The 25668-nt window shown below is 43.7% G+C and overlaps 1 protein-coding gene across 1 annotated transcript in view; it reads left to right on the forward strand.

Annotated features, from left to right (window-relative positions):
- PDILT (protein disulfide isomerase like, testis expressed) overlaps positions 1–25668 on the forward strand; it is a 303945-nt gene that overhangs the window by 147471 nt on the left and 130806 nt on the right. Inside the window, exons 6-8 of the mRNA XM_078665093.1 lie at positions 798–923; positions 10521–10718; positions 20327–20447. Coding sequence (XP_078521219.1) covers positions 798–923; positions 10521–10718; positions 20327–20447 — 445 coding nt within the window. The remainder of the gene's footprint in view (positions 1–797; positions 924–10520; positions 10719–20326; positions 20448–25668) is intronic.

The following is a 25668-nucleotide window of genomic DNA, read 5'->3' on the forward strand; positions in this document are numbered from 1 at the left end:
ACGCAACTGTTACAATGCAACTGTCTTTACATTGCATGTCATTACAATGCATGCCATTAGAATGCATGTCACTACAATTCATGTCATTACAACTCATATGTTTCCAACGCATGCTGTTACAACACATTATAAGGTAAGTAATGGAGATTATGTTAGTATTAGGGTGGGTATGGGTTTTGGGGTACATGGGAATAGTCATTTTTACCCCTACACTATCCAACTCTTTCCCTACTGTTGCAATCACTGGAGTGTGAATAGTAATTTTTACCCCTACACTATCCAACACTTAGTAATTTTTACTCCTACACTAACCAACACTTACCCTACTGTTGCACTCACTGGAGTGGGAATAGTAATTTTTACCCCTACACTATCCAACACTTACCCTATTGTTGCCCTAAAAGTATTATGCATTGTAATGGTATGCGTTGTAATGGTATGCGTTGTAATGGAATGCGTTGTAATGGTAGTTTTTAAAAATATGTCGTCATGGCATGCTTTGTAAAATCATGAAATGTGATGGTAGTTGTGATGTAAAGACTGAGTTGTAAAAGCATGCCTTGTAACGTCATTTATTCACCATTGCACTATGGTGCAAGGGTGTCTGTGTTGGCGCTAGGCAGTTTTGTGAGTGCCAGAACAAGGGAAAACACGGGGTGTGCTGTATACTTGTAAATATGGCACAACCTTGATTTTTAAAATGACGTAGTGCTGCACCATTTTCTTGTAAATATCCCCCTGTGTGTCTTTATATATCTTTAGATATACTTACACAGGTAATATTCTTTGTTTTACAGACTTCTGTGACCATTTTTGATGTTCCTGTTGGAAGTCACATTTTGCTGTTTACATCAAAGACATCTGATAACTTTAGTAAAATCTATGAAAATTATGAATCTGCTGCAGTGGAGTTTAGAGGAAAGGTAAGTGAGCAATGTTATATTAATCATGTTTTATAAATTCCTGTGTAAAATCCTCATATTATAGTATTCGGATATCTAATATAATTCTATTACCACAAACCATTCTATATACTGTAGATTATATGAATATTAAGAGGTTATTTGCGTGTTTTTTTGGAGAGCCTAACCTGTCAGTTCTTCAGTATCACCAGTCCATATGAAAATGACCACTCTTCATAGTCATTATATGTCAATTATCCTTTGACTATTTATTGTTAAAATTCTGAACCCCAAAATGATCTGTTCAGCGAGAAGTCCGAACATGTTCAAAGTTTCAATAAAAGTTTCCTTGCAGATAGACAGCTCATGAGGATTATATTAAAGAATCTGTGATTGTGACCATTTAAAAAAAAAAATAGACTTACCTTCTTGGCTTGCTGCGCGATGTCCTCCTAGCTCAGGCCTTCTCCTCTAGGCAGGCTTCAATGCAGGACCCAGCCAGCTCCACTAACCAATCCAGGGACTACTCTCATGCTGTTAACAAACATAAGCGAAACACCAGGATTGGGGGGAGCTTCCTCACTCAGTGCTCTCAAAAGTACTGGAACAAAAGGGGGTGGTGATGGACGGAGCATCTGAACCAATCAAACACTAACACCCAGTCAACAGATCTGGGTTTAATCCATCACCGTTCTTTAGCCCACTCTGCCACCCCAGTTCAGACATGGCCATATGCAAATCAGTCTGACCCTGTGCCTCATGAGAACGGTGATGGATTAAACCCAGATCTGTTGACTGGGTGCGAGTGTTTGATTGGTTCAGATGCTCCGTCCATCACCACCCCCTTTTGTACCGCTTTGTTCACCATAAGTTGGCAGGGTATGCTCAGACATGTGTCCCTTGCTCACTTTGCCACTGGATTCAAGCAAGCCTGGCTGAAGACGGCTGAAATGCCAGAAACCGGTCCTAGAAGCTTGATTCCAGTCCATGGAAGGCATGGCTTGGCAGTTCGGGTTGGACTGTTCCCAAGAGGAACAGGGTCAGACTGTCTATGACAGCTAGGTTAGAGAGGTTTACAATGTTCATGTCTGGCTGGCCATCGCAAGACGGCCGGCCAAAGTGACATGTCCATTTCAAACTTCAGCACACAGCTCCCTGCTCCCACTCGGCTGCAATGACCCCGCCCCATCGTGACGCTTAGTTCGGGACAGGTTGCTGAAAAAACAAATGGTAACAAATAAACTTTATTACTATTTTTCTTTTCAACTCTGGGGCTTGTGGGGTGATGTGCCTCCACTCAAATGGAGGAGCTGCCCCTGTTAGCTGTCTCCTCAGATTACAGTTTTTTTAAATACATATTTAATATACAAATATAGAGTAGCTTTTGGTCCTTAGCTTTTTGCTCAAAATATATATCACAGGACAATGAGTAAGTCCACCTCAGCCTTTTGCTTCTCTCTCTGTGAGTGACTACATTTGTGTGTGCAAAATGTGCACTTCCTTCAAAGACACAGTATCTTTCAGTGCAAGGGATGGTGGGCCAATATCCTTTGTTTTAAATTTTTTTTTTAATTTTTTTTCCTTTTATATATTTTTGTGTACCTCTGTGAGGGTTCTGCAGCTGCTCACACAATACTATCAGGCTACTTGTGGCCGTTGTCAGTGGTACACATACCACTTGGGCACTGCTGTGGGCAGCCGCCATTAAATCGTGCTTCCTATCTTTTATTATTAAAAAAGTATTTGAAAGCCATTTAAATATTCCACGCCTAGATGGCCACCTGTGAAAGATGTTACCATGAAGTGTAACAAAAAGCATTGAAAGAGGACCACCCTTGCATCCAGATATGTGTGCACAGATATCTTAGAAATGTTTTTGCAAAAATTCAAGTATAACACACAACTCTGAGATGGCCGCCTGTGCATCTCCTTGTGTGCACATTATCAGGTGGCCATCTTGGAATGGTATTTTTTTATACTTAATTGTTAGTTTTATTTGCTAATTTGATGCTTTCTTTGAATTGTAGACTAACATTAAGATACAGCAAATGAATCAAGCATTGGTAAAGTCAATAGACGTGTGTCTAAAGCGGAATCTATTGGCTCTGTCAATGCTTGTTGTTTTCTCTAATACTTGTGGCACTTCTCAGCGTTTTTATTACTCATCCTAAACAGATTGATGGAGGTTGGGGTAAATGTTTTCGTGGCAATAGCAATGCAGAGTAATTTTATGTCCTGCTTGAAATCTTCTCATAACTTATCATATTTTAGGTTTTGTGTACATTTAATAATTAGATTTTTTTTAGATATACGCAATACGTAAATGTGTCAGTGGACTTCGAAAGATTGTTGTATGTATATCCTAGTTTTCCAGCTATCACAAGGACGCTATTTGACTGATCCATATGAAATCTGGCATAAGCTTTGTCCTTTCATCTCAGGCTATAAGTTTAAACATTCGTGTAGATTAGTTTGGCAGGAGGGAGTAATATTGAGCGCAATTTTAAAGTAGCATTTCTCATATGAAGTCCTGCAAAAATAGATGAAAGGAATGACACCAAACGTAGCATGTATTTGAACCGATCTGCTTTGTTGTTCATTTGAATTTGCTGTTCTTGAACCAGTTTCAACCCAGTTTGCCAATGTAATGATCAAGACACAAACAATATTAACCTTTCATATCCCCCAGTAACTTTGCAACAAATCTGCATCATCCTACTACAACACAGTAACATAACACAGCAAAATAACAACACATTACAACTCCACAACACAACACAACACAACACAGCAAAACAGCCCAACACCTAGCACAAGAAAACACAACATGGTATTCAGCATAATAACAGAACACCCACTACACAGCAACCGAACCGATTAATAAAACAAGAATATGGCAACACAAGACATCACAACAACACAACACAAAAAACAATAGAGCACACAAGACACATCAACAGAACACCAGAATGCATCTCTACTGTAACAACACACAGAACATAGTATTACAAAACAGTGGTGCTATAACACAACACACCCATACATAAACAATGTACTTAATTATTGTGTTATGTACATGCTGTGATTTTAATTCATCATGCATAATAAATTACCTACCATACATAAACAACACAAATACATAAAACAGCAATACAGCAGAATCTCACACAAAATATAACATCAGAAAACTACATCGACCAATAATGCAATAGCACATCAACACAAAAATAATACAATATACTCTAATCACCACCTCCACTACCTATTAACGTGAACGAGGTGAGCCTTTTTAACTCTACGCGTCATCGCACCATATAAAGTATCAGCATTTTGATGTGGAACTTAATAAACTTGAGGGTTTTAGAGAAGAAATATGGACAATTCAGGATAGTTGCAGTTTGTACATCAATTGACACTGCTAGAAGGCAACTGACTACTGTTCATGGCCCCATCAGTCTGAGGCATCATGATATATAAACCCCTTTGACCTCCCTTGAGGTCTATGGATGCATGCTGTGCACCTCCCTTAGGCCCTGATTATAAGCTGCACAGTACTGTGGTGTTTGTAAAATTCCATGCATTTAAGGGGGGGGGGGTTTCTGGTCATAAGATCATATGAATTTGCCATTCTATGTGGTTCTACTACATACATTTACCATGTGCACTGAGCAGATGGTACATTTATGCAGGGTCATGTGGACAGGGTGCCGGGTGAGAGAGGGGGAGGGGGTACTAGCACAGGAAAGAGGAAAGTATTTTTAGTGGGAATGTAATACTCCCCCGTCAGAACACATAGGAGACTTAGATGTCCTTGCGGCTACATCCAAAGTCCTATGTGTTTTTTGGGGGCAGAAAAATAGAGCCAGGTTCTTCCATACCCGGAAAAAACGGGTGTGGAAAAATCTAATCGCTCAGAATGGGGTAGAGCAGAAATCCATGAGGTAATTCTGCTCCGCCTGACTCATATTCAGGCCCTTGGAGTCCACATTTCCCAAATCTGTTCCGTGTTATTCTTTAAAGTGGTTAATTTGTAAAACAAATAAGTGCTGAGGCTCTCGTCAGGAGGCTGCTTGCACCAACCCATTTCTCCTGTTAGCGCTGCCTACAACAGAACCAACTACTAACAATGAAAGTGTCGAGAGGATGTGGAGTGATGTGCAGAGCTGTCGAGTTCGGACCTGGGGGGCCTGATTCGAGTCTCAGCGTTGACTCCACATCCTGTGATTCTGGACAAATCACTTAATCTCCCCGCAAATGAATGTGTCCTTAACTGGTGCACATGTAACGTGCCAGTGTTGATGATTAAGTGTAGGTGCTGAGCACTGGAAACCACCGGCTCAAATTAAGCACTGACCTTTTTTCATCTTTAATAACGTAGTCGCTGTTTGACGAAACAGCACAAAACTCTGCTAAAATATAATCTATCAACATTGCCTGAAGAGATTTTTAAAGATTCGTAAAGGGGGCAACACGGACAGGGAGGATATCAAAGTGCCGAACTCAATGTCAACTTCCATAAGGAAGATTCTATCACTCCTAGAGGAGAAACTGCAGGACAGACTTTAACTGAACTTGGATGAGATGCAGTAGCTAGGTTCAACTTGTGATTCTACAGCCAGCAGGGGGAAATCCATAACATGAACGAGGAACTGGAAATGCCAGAGGGTAAACTCTACTCAAACAATTGTGAAAACACCTATTTCGCTGTTGGGTACACCGATCCAGACATGGATTTTTGGCCTGTGTGCCATTTTCTTGCCATTAATCATGTAGAAATAAAAATCCACAGTGCAATTGCACATAGCCAAATGATGTGCACAGTGACCACACTGGACATGTGATCTGGCTGCAGCACATAGTTGAAGTTGGTAGGAGGGTCCTGGGGTCCAGCAGTATGCCCTGCACCCAGAGGTCACTGTATATGGCTTTGGGACCTACCCAGCTAAGGTGTATGAGGCTAGGGTGCAGGACCTTGCAATGGCCCATGCCGGACCTCATGTTTGATGCACATGGTAAATAGCCCTGGGTAGTTAGGCTGGGCAGGCTTGGGCTGGGGCATGACCTGCCTGGCCCTATGCTCAAAGGTTGCTGCACACAGTTGAAGGCCTTGCACGTATGGCTGATGGGAACAGGACATGGGTGCAGGTCCTTGGCCGGAGCCCACCGATCTCAACTGAAGACCATTCACAACTGATCTGGTGATTTGGGACTGGGTGCAGGCCCTACATCCTGAGCCTTCTGCACTTGCCCAAAGGCTTTGCCCCAGGGTTTGGCGGAATGACCATTGAAGGGTTTGGTGGGATGGCCATTAAAGGGTATGGTGGGATGGCCATTGTAGGGTTTGTTGGGATGGCCATTGAAGGGTTTGTTGGGATGTCCATTGAAGGGTTTGTTGGGATGGCCATTGTAGGGTTTGTTGGGATGGCCAATGAAGGGTTTATTGGGATGGGGTATTGAAGGGTTTGTTGAGATGGCCATTGAAGGGTTTGTTGAGATGGCCATTGAAGGGTTTGGTGGGATGGCCATTAAAGGGGTTGTTGGGATGGCCATTGAGCGGTTTGTTAGGATAGGGTATTGAATGGCTTGGTGGGATGGCCATTGAAGGGTTTGTTGGGATGACCATTGAAGGGTTTGTTGGGATGGCCAGTAAAGGGTTTGGTGGGATGACTATTGAAGGGTTTGGTGGGATGGCCATTGAATGGTTTGGTGGGATGACCCTTAAAGGGTTTGGTGGGATGGCCATTAAAGGAATTGTTGGGATGGCCATTGAAGGGTTTAGTGAGATGACCATTGAAGGGTTTGGTGAGATGACCATTGAAGGGTTTGGTGGGGGCCATTGAAGGGTTTAGTGGGAAGGCCATTGAAGGGTTAGGTGGGGGCCATTGAAGGGCTAGTGGGATGGCCATTGAAAGGTTTGTTGGGATGGTCATCGAAGGGTTTGGTGGGATGGCCATTGAAGGGTTTGGTGCGATGGGGTATTGGTGCTATAAGCAATGCTGAGCATAACCAAACTACTGTATTTCCTGTCTTTTAGGGTTTGTGTTGAAAGCATTATTCACTTCCCACCAACATTATCTAGCCCTAACTACAGATTTTTCTAGTGAGTTTCATTGGTTTTTGGTAGTTTCAAACTCAGTTCCATGGTGTTAATGGACTCTGTTCCCAATGAGGGTGAACATCCTCCACTAGGACTTTGCTTTAAGGTCCCCTAATATCAAAAACATTACTGGACCCAGGCTTTAATGGCTAATAACATAACTTTGCTCTGTGAAGTGGCATTGGCTGTAGGACGTCTGCATGACTCTTGACATTTATATCCATTAATGACCACTGCAAAGGCCTGTAAGGAGTTGGAATGGCAGAACACATTAAACAGCCATAAAGACCAAAACGACATTCTTAGCATTAATGTAGCTTTGGAGTAATATAAATGAATGACCCACAGAAATGCATTTCTTATAAGCTTGAAATCTGTCAAATACTTTATGACGCCATCTTAATGGAATTCTGGGGCCTACTTTGATGTTATCTGTGTGTAACCAACAGAGCCTAGAAGTTGATTTCTGATATAGTGGACATCAAGAGTGATTTTCATAGGGTGCTGACAATTACTATATCATGAGATATTTTGTAGAATCGGACTGTTGCAATTCTTACTAAATGGGTTGTTCCTCTTCGTTGACGGAAGGTTTGGAGGAACGCAACATAATGATTGTGACTGACACAAGCAGGTTAGTTGCTATTCGGTTTTAATAGTAAGCTAGAGTTCAAAACAGTACCTAGGTTTTTGATAGTGTTGCACAGCGTTAGGCTGGTGAAGCTGTTAGCTGTTCATGGTAAAGGGCGTGGGCATTGGATGGGTTGCTAGATAGGTACACACACACACACAAGCGCACACACACCACTCACGTAGTATTATTTTAATTGTATTTGAGGTGGTTACTCAACACACAGGGATGGCCCCATTTTGAAGCTTGAGAAGGTTAGGGTGCTCATATTCGGTAGATGGTTTAGGTACCTGTCAATATAGCAGTAGCATTTCAGACCAAGCATGGGTACTCAGGAGATTATTGTTGTCATGCATGCATTTGATAGTGGAAGGGGCCTGGTTGAGCCTTGGTGGAATCCAATTGTTACTTGGTTTGTTGGTGATTAGTTTGATGTCGTTTGGGCAACTTGTAATCCGTCTGGGTGAAAAGATGCGATCAAGGCACCAAAATTTGGCACCCTTTGGTCGGGGAGAGCAGTGTGCGGTGGTTAAATGTTGTTGAAGATAGTAAACAGTGTCAGGATGGTGAATAGTCTAATGACAGCTCTGTTGCTAATTGTTTTAAGGGCATTCCGTCTAGACACTAGGATTTCCGTTCCCTACAGTGATAAGAAGTTCACTTATGGGGGGATCAAAAAAAGAATTTCTTTTTAGGTGATGTGTGAGCTGGAAGTAGGTAAAGTGTTCAAGTAGTTTTGCTGTAGAAGGTAGTTGGAGGTAGGATTAGAGATGTTTTTTAAGAAGTGTGGAATGAATTTCTTCTGGGACAGTCACAGTGCACAGTGAGGTTTTGAATAGGCGAAGAAGAGGTTATGTGTGGTATGCTTAGCATAGGTATGAGTGAAAACGTGTGAGGTATGTGTCCAGAAAACAAACTGCAATTATGGTAGTTGGGCATGACTGCTCGTGTCGAGGCTGCTAGGGTTGCCTGCTGCAAGCCAAGATTTTTCTTTAACCCCTTCGCTGCGGCGGCTATTCTGCCGCAGCGCTAAGGGGGAGGCGGGGCCACGCGGCGGTCACGTGCTCGTGACGGAACCGCTCCATCACGGCTCTAAGGTGAGCTGTGCTTGTGACGGAACGGTTCCGTCACGGACCCGCCCGCCCATTAGAACGTCAGCACAGGTGCGGAATTCGCGCCGCGCAGGCGCGGTGAGCGAGCCGTGACGGAACCGTTCCGTCATCAGCACAGCCCACCCGAGGCTCGTGATGGAACGGTTCCGTCACAAGCATGGGAGGGGTTAAAAAAACTACATGCACATATAGGACCTCATTTACACATTTTTCCCGTAGGTCAGCTCCGCAAGCCTTCTTGCTGTGTTGCTCTACTGCAAATGAAAAGGGCAGGAATGCGCTGTATTTATCAGATAAGGTGCATTCCTGTCCCTCCCCCCTGCCCTGGGACAATGGGCTGCTATGCCCCAACACAGATACACTTGCACCACGGTGCAAGGGTGCCTGCGTTGCAGAGATGAGTGTTTTTGTGCAGGAAGGTGTCACTTGTGCAGGAAGGGACACCTTCCTCTACCGGCCCCCTCTCTCTCGCTTGAATATCCTGTGCGTGCTGAAATAAACCGTAGGGGGCAGGAGTAAGTGACAAGGGCACCAGCCCTGGACTTTCAAAGCCGGCCTCCAACTAAGCCCATGGAAAAATGCCTGGTGGAATAAAAGGCCTGTACAGCCCTCGTGATCCAGTTAGCATGTTAAATCCATAGCACCATTTGTTACGCAAGATTTAAAAAAGGGATTGTTCAGATATTGGGTTTTCCAAAAAACTTGTTATTAGCACAATTTAATTTTTTTCCTTCATGTAAGCCACTTTAATCCTCCACTGCAGATTGCGGTTTTCCCCTCATGTTTCACCAAACGATTCTAAGCTTTGAAGGTCGGAATGAGGGATCGATCAGAGTTACTGCTCCCAAATTATGCACATTTTCACTCTTCCCTTAGTGTCACTGACAGAATATCAGAAACTAAAATATTGTGGGGAATCAATATCGTGTCAAAAGTATAAAGGACAAACATATTGAGAAGGGAAGTGCAAATAGGTAAGTAGAGATTTCCTATTCTTAATTCCATATCTATATACCTTGAAGATATACATATATTGTCAAGGTACTTGTGTGGAGTTATATATAGTAAAACTTTGCTTACCTATAGGAGCTACCATCATGATATTTTTGTCCTCGAGTTTCTTGACATGATATTTTGTCCCATAATATTTTTGTTTCCAATATTCTGTCTAGGCACCTTCCCCTATGCCAATTTTGCCAATTATTACTTGGTGGTACATGCATGGGAAAAATACCTGGGATGCAGTTTTACTATACAACTAGGAAACCAGGATCAGGGACAATAAATGTTTGCCCCTGATCCTGATATTCCAATGGCACACACAATACGGCCAAATGTGTGTGTATGAGATTTAGATATGCTAAGTCATAATATTTTTTTGCTTAATTGGACTGTCCAGCTGCACGGGCAAACACTTTTTATTTGTCACCTCCACCCATGTTTATTGATACACCTTCCCTTTCCAGTTGCTACTGATCAGGTTCTTACTCTATGTCCCGCACAGCAATTTATTAATCCCAGCGCTGATTACAGCATTGCTGGATGGACTCAAGTATGTGAATCATTAAAATTAATTGTAGTAAACTTTTTTAATTTCTGCGCACAAATACAAATAAATATACAATTTATTACCGGCCTACATTTTGGAATAAAAATCCTTACATTATAAATGTGTATATATTGAAGTTTCACCATCTCTTTTAGTGGCGCCATATTGGAAATACCCTCGTGCCATAACAGACCAATCTTCTCACAGAGACTATCTTTCCAATCTGCAGATCATGTTCATCTTGGTCGATACAAACGAAACTCGAAATGGGCGCCTTTTCGAATATTTTCGCATTACTGAGGTGGATGTTCCTGCTGTTCGAATTCTAAACCTGACGAGTGATGCGAAGTATCAAATGCCAGCCGATGACGTGACCTCTGAAAACCTGAGGAGTTTCTGTCAGAGCTACCTGGAAGGAAAGGCCAAGGTATGTTACTTTAACTTTGCATTAAAAGGAACCCGTTGCAGATTATGTACAGCTGTCTTCAACAATTGGACAATGGAATCACGAATAAACTCTTACATTTTCTCAAACTGTGAGGCGTGACCCACTGGTGGGGCTCAAGCAGACTTTGGTGCGAAAGTCAGAGTTATAAATAAAGATGCCTTTTCATTCATAACCTCCTTGTGACGGAACCACGCCGTCATGTGCTCATGACGGCGTGGTTCCATCATGCCGCGGCCACTCCGCCCACGCGACACTGATGTGCGCCTGTGCTGGCGAATTGATGAGTGGGCGTGGTCATGACGGAACCACGCCATCCTGAGCACACGCCACCCGTGTCTCATGACGGCGCGGTTCCGTCACGAGCACGGAAGCGCCGCGCTCACCCCCGCGCCACGGCGAAATTCGTGCCGCGGCGAAGGGGTTAAATTCTATTTTTAATTTGTCACATTTGGTGATTCACAGACAGAGTCATACTGCTTTATTCTTTTAATTTGGGGATTGGTGCTTTCTTTTCTTTCTCGGACTGCAAAGTGAGAGGAGTTTTTCAAGTGAATTATGTGACAATTTTTTTTTATAACACACTTTATTATCAACTGCAAATTTGACATTGATGGTAACAGGGTCATGCAATCTGGACAGTCTTTTTTGATTTATATCTCTCCCCATTATGCGACAAACATATCAGTATCTCATGTGCATTACAATGTAAGTTGTCAAAGGATAAACAGAGCATTGTAGTCATGACCCAACATATCATTTGAGGAGTATTTCAATACAATTCGAATGTTAGTGTAGTAATTTTCATTTTATGTAGTTAAACAGGAACACATAAAACCCTCTACCCAAACCCTCCCTAGCCCACCCTCTCTCACTCCTGGTCAATCCGGTCCCAGCATTTCTACTACTCCTGGGAGGTCTCCGGTAGCTCTCAAACTATAGGGTGGGTTCAACAAAAGAAATTCACTTGTTTACGCTGAAAGTGCCTTTCATTTAGGAGTACCTGCGGGCTTGTGCGCATTATTGGGACTCATTCACCTGTGTTGGGGCTAAGTCAAGTGTTTCTAGTTCGATCAGCATGACTTCCCACACTAGTGCTATAGGTTGTTTCCGTAGTCCTCTCTCCTCCTCTCTACGAAGGGCCGCCCCCTCTGCCCGACCCCACTGCACTAAATCCGCCTGCCATGCAGCCGCTGCGGGGGATCTGGGGGACTTCCATCTCATCGTTATGACCCAGATCACTAAACTGAGTGCTAGGTCTAGGAATTTCAGCGGTTCTTTCTGTTTCCCTGACAGTCTACGTAGTCCCATAAGGCATGGTAGGGCTAAGTGAATTATGTGACAATGTAGATATTTTTTGCAATCCATAAACAAATGTAAATAACTGTAAAAGAACGGTATCCTTCCAACAGTTAAGAAAGCAAAAATGAAGCACTTATAGTTTGTAATTCTGAAGTGTGCTGGATAAAGGCATTTTAATCGGATCAAAACAAATTAAGGCACTTACTTGGTGATGCACAAATGGTAAATATTCACAGAAACACGATTTCCACACAATAATATTTGTGTACTATACAGTTTTATCAGTAAGACTGTATGTCTGTGTCCATTAAAGGCAGGTTGGTTGTGAACGTTTGTTGCTCTAAAATGTAGGTTGTGGTTCCACAATGTTTGGGAACCACTGCCTTAGATATGCTCTCCTGAGGGACTGAGGATCCACCTCTGATTCTCCAGGTATGTTTCTTCAGTACTCATTAAATTATGAATGAAGACTATGCAAAAAATCCACATCCCTGGGACCACCAAGAAAATATACAGTGAATAGATGGTATCCTCCCTTGAATTAAGGTCTTCTCTTTTCTGACATGTTGGTTTGAATAAGCTCTCCAATGGGTAATGTAATGAATTCGCAAAATTTGGTGCTCAAACAGACTATTGAGTATTTCTCTCTAAATTACCATATTAGATTGCGTCAAGCTACTACTTAATCAATTTTGTATTTCGTAACCTTTTTTTTTTAGAAACTTGATTTATCTATGAGCAACATAAAAGAAAAACAACATCATACCTCACTATCAAACTTAAAGACATTTGAAAAAGTAACAGAAATCTTCAATCTTAAATTCTTGTTATGAGTTTTCTGTGGGCCGGCAACAAGGACTCCCGCTGCTAAACTCCTACTGGGAATGTTGAATTAGCAGTGGAGTTGCACAGTATTCTAGATTATCCCAGTAATCCCACATTTGTCAGTGTCATTTCGGGATTTAAACTTGCAATCCCTATTAACTCTGTACCTCCAAGATAACTGGTATCTTTGTGGGTTATTTGGTATCAGTAACTCTGAGGGTGGGGCAGTGTTACGATGGACAAATCTGTGGCACTCTTAATGAGGCCCTTAGTAAATAATGGAAGAAATAACTCATCCTGCCTGCCACACCAAAAACATCTTGAGTTGAACATTAACATTTATAATGCAATTGTATTAATGATAAAAGTGTTGGTTTAGACCCGAACAAGTGTGCCCTTGGATTACATTACCCATCAGGGCTTGCAGTAGATACACTGACAAAACTTTTCAAGGGGTGTTGAAATACAGTTTTCCCTGATGATTTAAGCCCCAGTCACATTGTTGTGAGTTCTAACCAATTACACACACACCAAAGTGGTAGCCTGTACGGTCCAGGGCACATTGTTGGAAAGTTAAGCCATTGCACATCACTTCTTCGCCTATGGCTTACCACTTGCATAAGAAAGCATTTCTATGAACAGCCTTCTGTGTTGGGTCATTAGCTCTACCCTTGGTCCTCAAATGTTTTCTTTCAAAAATCGCTGTCTCATACTAGTACAATGTCTTTTGTTCTACCTCCTCATTGGTTTAATTTGTTCCTTTATCACTTATTGATTGTATCTTTGCCTAAGACCCGGTACAGCGCTCTGCTGCCTTTTACTAAGTTTGCAATTTACAAATTCCACATACGTAAGTATGTGACTGTAGCAGACTAAACAGGCTGAATTGTGAATAAAAATAGTATTGATCTGTAGCCTCAAATTCTTGTACCCTAAACAATATATTGCCCATAGTGGACTAAAAGAAAATCGATAATACAACACTGCTCAGCCCTGATTGACTCAATACACAACTTATTGTACATTAATCATTGTGTACCCCACCATCACATTTTGTTCAGCGTAATGGATGTAATCATATCCTCATCCGAGAGACTCTATGGTTTAAATGACAATTGGCATTTGAGGTGGGCTATCAGCAGTGTAGCCGGTGTATGATGAGCCTCAGTGCAAGACAGATACAGTGTCTCCCATGATGCTGTTTGAATTGTAAAATAAAACAATAATCAGGGATCAGTTGCCCTCTCAGACCCCTGGGCCCTGGTGCCACTGCACCTGCTGCACCAATGGAAACGTATGCGCTTCTGGGCTTTGCAGCATAGTCTATAGAGATAATGTGCACTTACAGGCTTATTAAATGTACTCTAGTTTAGTGATGTGGTAGTACCACATGTAGAAATTCCAGATACAGTTGGGTTTACTTTATGAAATTAAAATAGAACACACCGCTTTGGGAAGCTTGCAAGTCTAACATGCATTTAATGCAAAAATAGCCACTATGCAAATGAAATAATAAGTGATGATTGACATTTCAATAGCACTGTTTAAAACCCAGTTGGAGCATGTAATCTACTCACTTCTAAATGCCTTTTTACACACTTTTCTCTCAATACAAGTCAAAGGATACATTAATACATGTACATGAAGGAAATTTGTTATTTTAACAAAACCAGTTGATGAGCAGGAGAGCAGATCATCTCATGTAAAGCAATGCAAGCAGAACTTCATGCTTCTTAATGCCAATGTCCAAAGCGAGGTTACACATACTATGATAAGCAGGGAAATGTGAACACTATATAAAATTGCTTCTAGGCCTCAGAGAAACACAAAACTTTGCAGACGTGTTAAGGTTATAGGACGCTTCAGGCTAATACAAGAACTTTAAAATTCATTCAGGTAATATTGGTGTACATTAAGGCATATATCAGGCGTACTAATGAAATAGAGCAAACACAAGGAGATGATGGACGGAGCGCTGAAACCTTTCAGACACTCACCCCCAGTCACAGATCTGGGTTGAATCCATCATCGTTCTCTAGCTCACTTCGCCACCCCAGTTCAGACACAGGTATAAAAAAATCAACCTTGACCCTGTTCCTCATGGGAACAGTCCAGCCTGAACTGCCAAGTCATGTCTTCCCTGGACCAGAAACAAGCATCCTGGGACCGGTTTCAGGCTAACATCCCCCATCAGCCAGGCTAGCTTGAATCCAGTGGTAAAGTGAGCAAGAAGCCCACGTCTGGGCATACCCTGCCAACTTAGGGCGAACAAAGCAAGCGCAAGGAGATGATGGACGGAGCATTGAAACTTTTCAGACATTCACCCCCAGTCACAGATCTGGTTTGAATCCATCATCGTTCTTTAACTCACTTCTCCACCCCAGTTCAGACACCGCTATATGCAAATCAGTCTTGACCCTGTGCCTCATGGGAACAGTCCAGCTCGAACTGACGAATCATGTCTTCCCTGGACCGCAAACATTTTATTTGATTTATGATTTATTATTATTTTATAAAGCGCGCGATTGCCTGTGGGCGTCTTGGCGCTGATTCTGATTTCAAAGACACATGGTCCAGCTTGTTCGCATCTATCTTGCCTTAGACAACCAGGTTTTTACTTCCTTCCGGAAGGACAGCAAAGACGTACTGTTTTTGATGGTGACTGGGTGTAAGTTCCAGGTCCTGGCCGTCTGCAGTATGAAACTCCTTCCTCCCCATCTGGTCTGTCTAAACCAGGGAACCTGGAGCAGTTGTGACTGACCGGATCTGAGGGTTCTGGATGGTTCGTAGGGTTTGAGCCGTGTTCTAAGGAACAAAGGGCCTGAGCCGTGGAGGGCCTTGTAGGCCAGGCAGAGTGATTTAAACCCCACTCTTTTGGATATCGGGAGCCAATGGAGGTGATCCAATCTATGGGCTATTGGCTCGTACTTGGGGACACCCAACACCAGTCTGGCTGCTGCGTTTTTGTAAGCGTTGGAGTTTCCTTATAATTTGGGCCTGGGCACCGGCATAAATCGCGTTCCCGTAGTCTAGCCTTGATAAGGCCAGTGCTGTTACCACAGTTTTCCTGGTGTCAAGCGGGATATATGGTAGAAGCTTCCTTATCATTTTCAAAATGAACCATACTGCAGATGTCAGTTTGCTGGCCTGAGCATCAAAGGAAAGCTTGTTGTCCAAAATGATACCAAGGTTTCTTACCTTCTGAACCGGGGAAGGACAGTTGCCCAGGCTGTCTGGCCACCATTCTGGTGTCCATACCTTGGCCTCCGATCCTAGCAGCATTACTTCACTTTTATCCCAATTCAGTTTTAAACAGTTGCTCTGCATCCACTGCTTGATTTGCGTCATGCAGGTCTTAAATGTTTTCGCAGTTTCATCGACATCGCTGGCTATGGACACAACCATTTGTGTGTCGTCGGCATAGGAGACTGCAACAAAACCACTTTCTCTTATGATGGCCGCCAGAGGTGCCACGTACAAATTAAAAAGAGTGGGGCTTAGGGAGGACCCCTGCGGCACACCACATGGTGATCTGAAAGGTTCCAGTCTTGCTTCTCCCAGCTCCACTGTAAAGGATCTATTACTCAGATATGAGGCCAGAAGCGTACAGGCTGAGCCCTGAACTTCTACTCTGGCCAGACGAGTCAGAAGTGTCTCGTGGTTGACCGTGTCGAAGGCTGCCGAGAGATCCAAAAGGACCAAGGCGGCCTTCCCCCCGGCATCGAGAACACTCCTGAGCTCCTCCACTGCCGTCAGCAGTGCCGTTTCAGTACCGTGTCCCTCTCTAAAACCAAACTGAGAGTGGTCTAGGATGTTTCCATCAGTGAGGAATTGGGCTAGTTGTTTATTCAGTAGTTTCTCCAACACCTTAGCCACAAAAGGAATCCTTGTAATAGGTCTGAAGTTGGCAGGATCTTCTGGGTCTAGATTTGGGTTTTTTAGGAGTGGCAATACTGATGTAGATTTCCAGGCTTCCGGGTAGACTCCAGATATAAGAATATACCTGAACAGTTTTTCCAGCTGTTTGCTCAGTAATTCGGGAAAAAGCTGCACCACTTTTGGAGGGCATGGGTCCAAAGGGCAACCTGACCTGGTGGTCATAACCGCCTGCAGAATCTGCTCTTCTGATGGTGGCTGGAAAGAAAACCGAGTGTTCTGCTGTGTCTTGGGGAGAGCTATCTTAATCTCAGAGTTTATCTGGCTTTCCCTAGTTGCATCGGTATTGTTTAAAGGAGACTGAACGCCTTCGGTTATGTCTGTTTTTTTAACCCCTTCAGTGCTAATGACAAGGGTAACTCGTCATGGAGTTTCCATTGATTTCAATGGAAATTCAATGAGAAGAAGTAGAGTACCTTAGCATCCAAGTGGTTAAAGGAGTCGTACACTGCGGAGACTTTGGAGACAAAGAAATCGCCCAACATGTTACAAAACTCGGAGCTAATCTCTATCGAGTCATTGCTGCCTAATTTTGTCAGTTTTTTACTGTGGTGAAAAGCTCCTTACTGGAGTTTTTGGCCTCATTGATTTTACGCGTGTAGTAGCTACTTTTTTCTGTCTCTATGAGTTTTTTATAAACTGCCAATAGGGTTTTATAGTCTTCCCTTGGCCCTGGTTCGTAATTCGTCCTCCACACTTTCTCCGCTTTCCTGCATTTTCGTTTTTGCGCCCTAAGGGCTTCAGAAAACCATGGTTGAGATGGAGATTTCCTTTTATATATAACCTTTCTCAGTGGTACTGCAGCACTCACTGCTATGTTTATCCAATTGGTAATTTGCTCCGTGGCCGCATTACTGTCTGGGGTTAAATCAGGGACTAGCGACTGGAGTTGTTCTTGTAGTATCCGCGTGTTAATCTTGGCCCAGTCGCGATATGTGACCATCTTTGGTGGTGGGGGGGACCTGGCTAGTGCTTCTGTGACCTCAATTGTAAAAATGATCGCCTTATGGTCCGACCACGGAACCGGTAAGGTTTCCAGTATTTTTACCCCCCTGCTGGATGTAAATAACCCATCAAGCGTGTGGCCTACGTTGTGGGTGCCCTGCTTAACCATCTGTTCCATGGCCATGTTTGCTAGGGCATCGTTAAGTGCCCTAGCATCCTGGGACCGGTTTCAGGCTAACAGCCCTCATCAGCCAGTCTAGCTTGAATCCTGTGGCAAAGTGAGCAAAGGCCCACAGTTGGGCATACCCTGCCAACTTAGGGCGAACAAAGCAAGCACAAGGAGCTGATGGAGGGAGCATTGAATCTTTTCAGACACTCACCCCCAGTCACAGATCTGGGTTGAATACATCATCGTTCTTTAGCTCACTTCGCCACCCCAGTTCAGACACAACTATATGCAAATCAGTCTTGACCCTGTGCCTCATGGGAACAGTCCAGCCCGAACTGCCAAGCCATGTCTTCCCTGGACCGGAAAGAAGCATCCTGGGACCGGTTTCAGGCTAACAGCCCTCATCAGCCAGGCTAACTTGAATCCAATGGCAAAGTGAGCAAACAAAGCAAACACTAGGAGATAACTACTGCAGATCAGAACAGGGATACAATGCCAATACTGCATGTTTCCCCCGTGCTGAGATGAAGAACTCAGGCTATTGTTTAGTTCATGGGCACTCTCAAACATTTTCCAAGGGGCAAAAAATGTTCATTTTCCAAGGGGCAAAAATGTTTGGTTGCTGGTGGGACCAAGGGCCACACTGATGCTCTCAGGGTGGTGGTCAGGGGTCTGGTAGGGGGTTGTTAAGATGGTTGTAGGGAAGCAAAGCATGTTCATCTAGTGGCTGAATTGAATATCATGATGTGGAATCAGTAAACCTGGGATTAATCCCGGCTTTTCCACTTGATCAAATTGTGTGATCCTAGGCAATTGTTTTATTTCACTTTCCCTCCTTTTATTTCATCACCACATACAAGAGGACCTCAACATACATAACTTCATGATGTGTTCTGTACAAAAACTTCTCCTGTGTTTGATTTAATAAACTATAATGTTGTTGACGTATAATAGCAACCCCGGCCACCCTAAGGGTGCACATACAGACTGACCTGCCTCTTAGTTCACTATTGGCATTATTGTCAGGGTGAGGAAAGAAGCATAAATGTTACATTTGGAAACTATCACCTTTAAAATAATAATTTTAAATGCACTGATATATTCTGATTTACTGAAAAGAAAAGGTTCTGCATGTTAATAAAATACACTTTTTGAATTTTGAACAGACTTTATCATATTTGTTTGCACGTATGCTGCAAGATGTCTTTATAAGTAAATGTGTTCCTAAAGTTAAGCAATGCACAACATCCTAGTTACTTCCTTTCTTTAACTGTACTCAACATTGAAATAAATGTTCCCCTGTTTATATAATATATTTTAATGTTAGTGTTGAGTGGAATAAACCACATCCAGTGCTGCTGCTGGCAAGGGGCCAAACATAAAGGCCAGGAGGGCCACATGCGACCCGTGGGCCGTACTTTGAGTATCACTGGTTTAGTTTATCTTCACACAAGTTTCCGCTGGTTATACCTTGCGAAATTTGTACAAGGAAAATTGGCAAGTCTGTGCAGTAATTATGCACAAGTTGTAATCTTGATTTGGGTGCAACCTCTCAGGATTACGGGCCAATCGGAATAAAGACCAGAAGGTAAATGCAATGCTCATGCTTCCATGATTCATGCTTCTTCCCCTTTCTGTTTTGGAAATGCTCGATGGCAACCAAGGGTATTATGGGTGCTGAGTCTATTGAAATTCTTGACTTCTTTCAGGCCTCATTTGCTGAGGTGTCAGAAGCCATGGTTACAAACATGACGTTCTTGAATCAATGGAGTCTGGTGCTGCTCTGGTGTAAAACCAAACGGAACATATGCGCTCTATTGGTCGGTTGCATAGTGTTTCAGATTCAAGTCAGACAATTATAAAATTGCTTGGATCTATACTTGCTTAACATGATCCTCACAGGTATTAAGAACATGTACAGTCACAAATAAATAAAATATATTGTAACAGCCAGTGCTGGTCTTCACAAAATGACTACTTGTTGCTGTGAGAACAAAGTCAGGATTTTTAAACATTTTTAAAAAACTTTAAGGTTTTTAAGAACAAAAAGTAGAAAGGAGAGGTAGAAATTTGGAAAAGCAGGCAGGGTCCAAGAAACACATTACAGGTTGTATACATGAGATAGCTTCATAGTGTTGCAACACATGGATATGTACATTCAGAGGATGAGGAAAAACAGTCACTGATAAGTACTTCACCAAGACAAATAATGGTCAGTTAGAAATGAAAGGGGTCAAGATGTATATTTTATATAATTGTTGAACCTAACCAATCTGATTAATCTGTCTATCTGATCCACCAAAAACCAATGCCTCAATCAAGCAGTATTTTATTTCAGCCTTATGTGTCTACACTGTCTAATCCAACCTGATCATAATGAGTTTCTGCTCTCTGTGTTTTACTCTCTGATCAGCCAAAGCTGGCTACTGAAGAGATTCCAGATGGCTGGGATCAGAAACCTGTCAAAGAACTGGTGGGAAAAAACTTCAACTATGTTGCCTTCAATAAGTCAAGCCATGCATTTATAATGTTTTGTAAGTATAGCAGCATATTCTTGACATAATGCTAAATTCGCAATTTCTATAGTAGAGCTTGCCCATGTAATTAATGATTTGTATCTTTATTCATATCTTCTTATTATTATTAATAGCATTTTCTTGCTTGGATTTATATTCTTTATATTGCGGTAATTAAGAATTGTAATAGCAATATGATTATTTTTAATATTGATGCCAATCCTACCAAATACCACTATTACTACAACTTTTTCTATGACTAATTCTATCATTGCTTCTACTGATATTTGTCTCCCACTACTAATACTACTGATAGAAATAACAACATGGTTGCTTTCACGTTTGATGATATTGATTCTTAAAGTCATGTTTTTTTCCTGTAGATTTTTTGGGCCAGATGTACGACGTGATTTAGCATGCGCAAACGGGTTTGCGAACTGGTTTGTGCATGCAAAATCACTGTTGGCCATTTACAATTCCTAAATAGCACGTCGCTATTTAAGAATTGCGAGTTGCAATTAGGATGGGGCGTTCCCTTCCTAATTGCGTACCCAATGCTATGTGTGAATGTTTGTGACCGCAATTGCAAAACACTTGCAAATTACCACCCTCTTCAAGAGGGTGGTAATGCAGTCGCAATTTGGAAGGGGTCGCCATGGGACCCCATCCACTTTGTGACTGTCTCTAAAAATATATATATATATTTTTGTTTTTAAAAACATTTTTTTATTGATTTGAAAATCAGGGCAAATTTACATTCATCAGAGATTCATAAATGGCTGCAATCACAACAAGACATCAAGGCAACGCTACACATTTCCACATCCACAATTGGAAAGATCAATACATATGGCCCCACTCCCCGACCCCACCGGCAGTACCATCCTGTTACGGGGATACATCATCTGCCTCTAGTTCTGGTGGGTCAAAGATATATCCTCTAAACTTATTCCAGGCTCCCCATACCTTTTTCCATTTTCAGGGGCATCCACGATGGATAAAAACGCCTTTTCGGCCACCATTGCCTCGTCCATATCCTTGCACCATTGTCGGAGCGTAGGCGTTACATCCGACCCCCACAACCTAGCAATGTTGCGTTTAGCGAAAGTCATACCTAACATCGCCCAGTCTTGTTATTGGTGAGTGAGGTCATTTGGTACCCACACATTCAATAGACATCATCTGGGTTCTGGCAGTATCGGGATTTCTACTGACTGAGAGATGGTGCGCATTACCTTGGCCCAGTACGCTGCAATTTGTGGACAGTCCCAGATAGTGTGAAAAAATATACCCTCCTCCCCACATTTCCGTAAACAGTATTGATGTTGGGCTTTCCCGATTACATAGAGTGTCGTTCTAGTGTGGTACGTGCGGTGCAACACTTTGAGTTGGACCAGCCTGAGTCTTGACGGTATGGCTGTTTCACGTGGCGATGATAGTGTCTCTTGCCATTCCGACTCGTCAACGTTGCCCACATCCCGGGACCAGGTGTGTCTCAACCTAGACTAATTTGCGGTATGTAAAGGACGTCACCCTGCCAGTCATGTGTTCAGTCCAGCCATGTGTTCTGTCAGGAGTCTATCCTCCAATGGGGTGACCTCTGGTAAGGAAGTGTCAGTCGCTATGATCGCCTGAATCGCATGCCGGATTTGGAGATACGTAAACTTCTCTGTCTGCGCCATGCCGTACTGAGCTTCCTAATGCGTGAACTCGACCACTGCACCCTTTTTCCAGAGATCACCTACTACGGAAATACCAATATTGTCTCAATTTTGAAACCCCTTACTGTTCCGGAGCCGTCCCAGCCTTTGTGAATTCCACAGTGGCGTCATTCGTGTGATAGTTCCTACACATTTTAATCTGGCCTGCGCTTGGTACCATATGTGAATTGTGTGTGCCGTTGGGCCAATCAAACCGGGGGGGCCTACGTTTGCTATATAGGGCCGACACAAGTCCTTTCTCTTCTAATTCTCTCCTGTCCGCTTGGTACGCAGGTTCGTCATGTGGGGCATGTAACCAATAGTTAATTATTTTAAGATGCGGCGCCCAGTAATACAGCTACACGTTCGGAAGCGCTATCCCCCCATCGTAACAGCTGCGCACCAATTTCTCCTGGGCAATCCGTGCCAGTTTGTTCCCCCATAATAAACCGGAGACTTCAGCCGCACTGGCTTTGAAGTAGGCCTGTAGGATTAGAAACGGTGTATTTTCGAGGATATATAGAAAACGTGGGAGCGTCATCATTTTGTAGAGCGCTGCCTTGCCCAACAGCGTGATGGGAAGACTACGCCAGACCGTTACATCACGCTTAAAGTGTTCTAACGGGGGCTTTAAATTTTTCGCATAGAACTCATTAGGGTCAGGCGTTACGTAAATGCCCAGGTATTTGAAGGCTTCGTCAGTAACCCGCAATGGACAATCCACAGACAACAGTGGTGGCGGGCCGGTCAGCACATAAAGTACGGACTTGGACCAATTAATAGTGTACCCTGACACCCTACCAAATATTTCGCAGACATCCAAGAGCTCTAGGATGGATTTTCTAGGGGAGGTTAAATACAGCAGCACATCATCTGCATATAACAATATGCGATCTTCCCAGGTGTCAGTCCACTGGAGCCCACGGATTTAGGGTTCCCATCTGATCCACGCCGCCAGCGGCTCTAGGGCCAATGCGAATAATAAGGGGGACAGTGGGCATCCCTGTCGTGTCCCTCTGGATAGCGGGAAGTCACTTGATATGTGCCCGTTGGCCACTACGTGTGCCAGCGGGTTAGTATAGAGCAGGTGAATTCAGGCATAGAACTTAGGGCCAAAGCCCAAGTGTCGCAGCGCTGCAAATAAATACGGCCATTCCACCACATCGAACGCCATACTCGCGTCGAGCGAGAGAATGACTGCAGGTTCCTGAATGGAGGACCTCCGAGCCAACACCGCATGTAATCGCCGCAGATTGAGTGCTGTGCTCCGCTGGGGCATGAACCCGGACTGGTCAGGATGTATTAGGGATGATAGATGGGGGGTCAATCGCAGCGCCAGGAGCTTGGCCAGTATTTTGGCTTCAGCATTGATTAAAGATATTGGGCGGTAGGAGCTGCAATCCTCCGGGGGTTTGCCCGGCTTATGGATTGTTATGATTGTAGCCAACCGCTGATTACGTGGCAGTTCTCCAGTCTGAAGACTGTCTTGAAACATGTTCAAGAGGAAGAGGGCCGTCAAATGCGCATTTTGTTTGTAGAATTCAATGGGGAACCCGTTCGGTCCCACTGCTTTACCGGACGCTAGAGAGCCAATCGTCGCCTGCAATTCTTCAACGGAGAGGTCGACTTCTAGAAGTTGCGCCGCTTCTGGTGTGAGTTTCGGCATCGCAATATCTTTAATATACCCATGTGCTTCCTCAATCGTGAATGTTGAGCAGGAGGCATATACATGCTCAAAGTGGTCGGCCAACGTTGCCACTTGGAGCAGTCACCAGAGAGTCAGTGGACGTGCGTAACTGCGCGATCACTCTATCTGCTTTCTCCTTTTTATCTAGCCAGGCTAACAATTTGCCAGCTTTATCCCCTAACTCGTACACCCTGTGACGCATGGCTTGGAGTCGGGCAGTGACCATCTCTCTCTAATATGCCACAAATTCACTTTGTTTAAGGCGCACCCTCTGTGAAGTATGGGGCGTTGGATGTTCTGCATGCTGAACCGTTGCAGCATCTAGGTCCATTTCTATACCATCCAATTCAGCCCGTTTTCCCCTTTTGTACCCCGTGATAGAGGCTATAGCCTGCCCACGCGCAACCGTTTTATAGGCCTCCCATAGGATGCCTGGCGATTCCACCGCTGCTGCGTTTTCTTGAAAAAAAATTTGAATGGTTTCTCTAATCCCCTTTAACACCTCAGGTATGAGCAAATAACTGGGATAAATGGGGAAAATGCGGCGCCTGATGGTCTGATGGCTGGAATAGGACAACAGTATCGGTGAATGATCTGATATACCCCTAGGGCGAATATCTAACTCAACCACCCCCCCCAGGCTGCCCGCTGAGACTAAAAAGTAATCAATGCATGTGAGGCTGTTATGAACCCCTGAGTGGAAGGTGTATTGTTGTGTATTTGGGTGCCTATACCGCAATGCGTCTGTGAGTCCTAGGGCATCCAATAGCCGGCTCATACGGTGACTGCTCGTTGCACTTGGCTTAGCGGGGTGTCTATCTATAGTTCCGTCCATTATGTCATTAAAGTCGCCCCTGATCACCATCTCCACCTCCGGTAGAGCAAGCCTAAATGCATTAAGTGCAGGGTGTGCTATTGCGTGTAGGGATGGTGGAATGTAGACTGAGACTAGATTAAACAATTTCCCTTCCCACTGGGAGGTAACAGCCGCAAAGCGGCCCTGGTCGTCTATTCTTGTCTGTTGTATTGTTAGCGGGAATTGCTTCTTGATGAGAATGCCCACACCCCTAGACCCAGAGGAGAACTCGAAGTGTGCCACCATTTTGTAACCCCACCTATCCATGGCCTTGCACGCTGAGCCCATCAAGTGCATCTCCTGTAATAGAGCCACCGCAGGCGTGCATCGTTTCAGGTATTGCAATACTAGACCCCTTTTCATCTTGTCCCCCAACCCCCCCACATTCCAAGTTAGCACAGTCAATGGGGTCCCTGGGGCTAGCTGAGCCATCTGTTGTTAGTGTCATGTTGACTTTGTGTAGACATAGGAAGCAGAAACAAGTTGCAGCGTTTATACGTCAGCCTGCCAGTACAGCCCTATTACGCTAACAGCCATTCGTTTCACCATGTGTGCCCTTATAAACTGTGCAAACAAACCCAAACAAACCCACGAGAACAGTACCTTTTCCCCCACCCCCCTCCCTGCCTGACGGATTTAAAACGTCCCGCCTCCCCAACCAAGCAGAGTGCTTAATCCCTTTCCCAATTCCGAGTGGACGGGGGTAAAAGATAGCAACCGTTGCCCCCCAACCCCACATAACTCAGTAGTGTCACCAACCTCTTCCCACCCCCCGGACCCAAGCCAACGGGCTACCTAATGGAGAGATATGGCAAATGTAATGTATAGCAACAGAAACTGTTCAAGAGTCACTAGGTCTTTGAGGCCATTTTAAACATACAATAACAATATAGCCTAATAATGACTCCATTACTTCTTGTGCGTTTAAGGGTAGCCTTGGGGAATTCCTTGTACCTTATCATTGTCTATGCCTTGGTATGTCCACCGTCGGGGCAG

Source organism: Lissotriton helveticus, chromosome 10 (assembly GCF_964261635.1).
Source record: "Lissotriton helveticus chromosome 10, aLisHel1.1, whole genome shotgun sequence".
In the NCBI taxonomy this organism is placed as follows: Eukaryota; Metazoa; Chordata; class Amphibia; order Caudata; family Salamandridae; genus Lissotriton; species Lissotriton helveticus.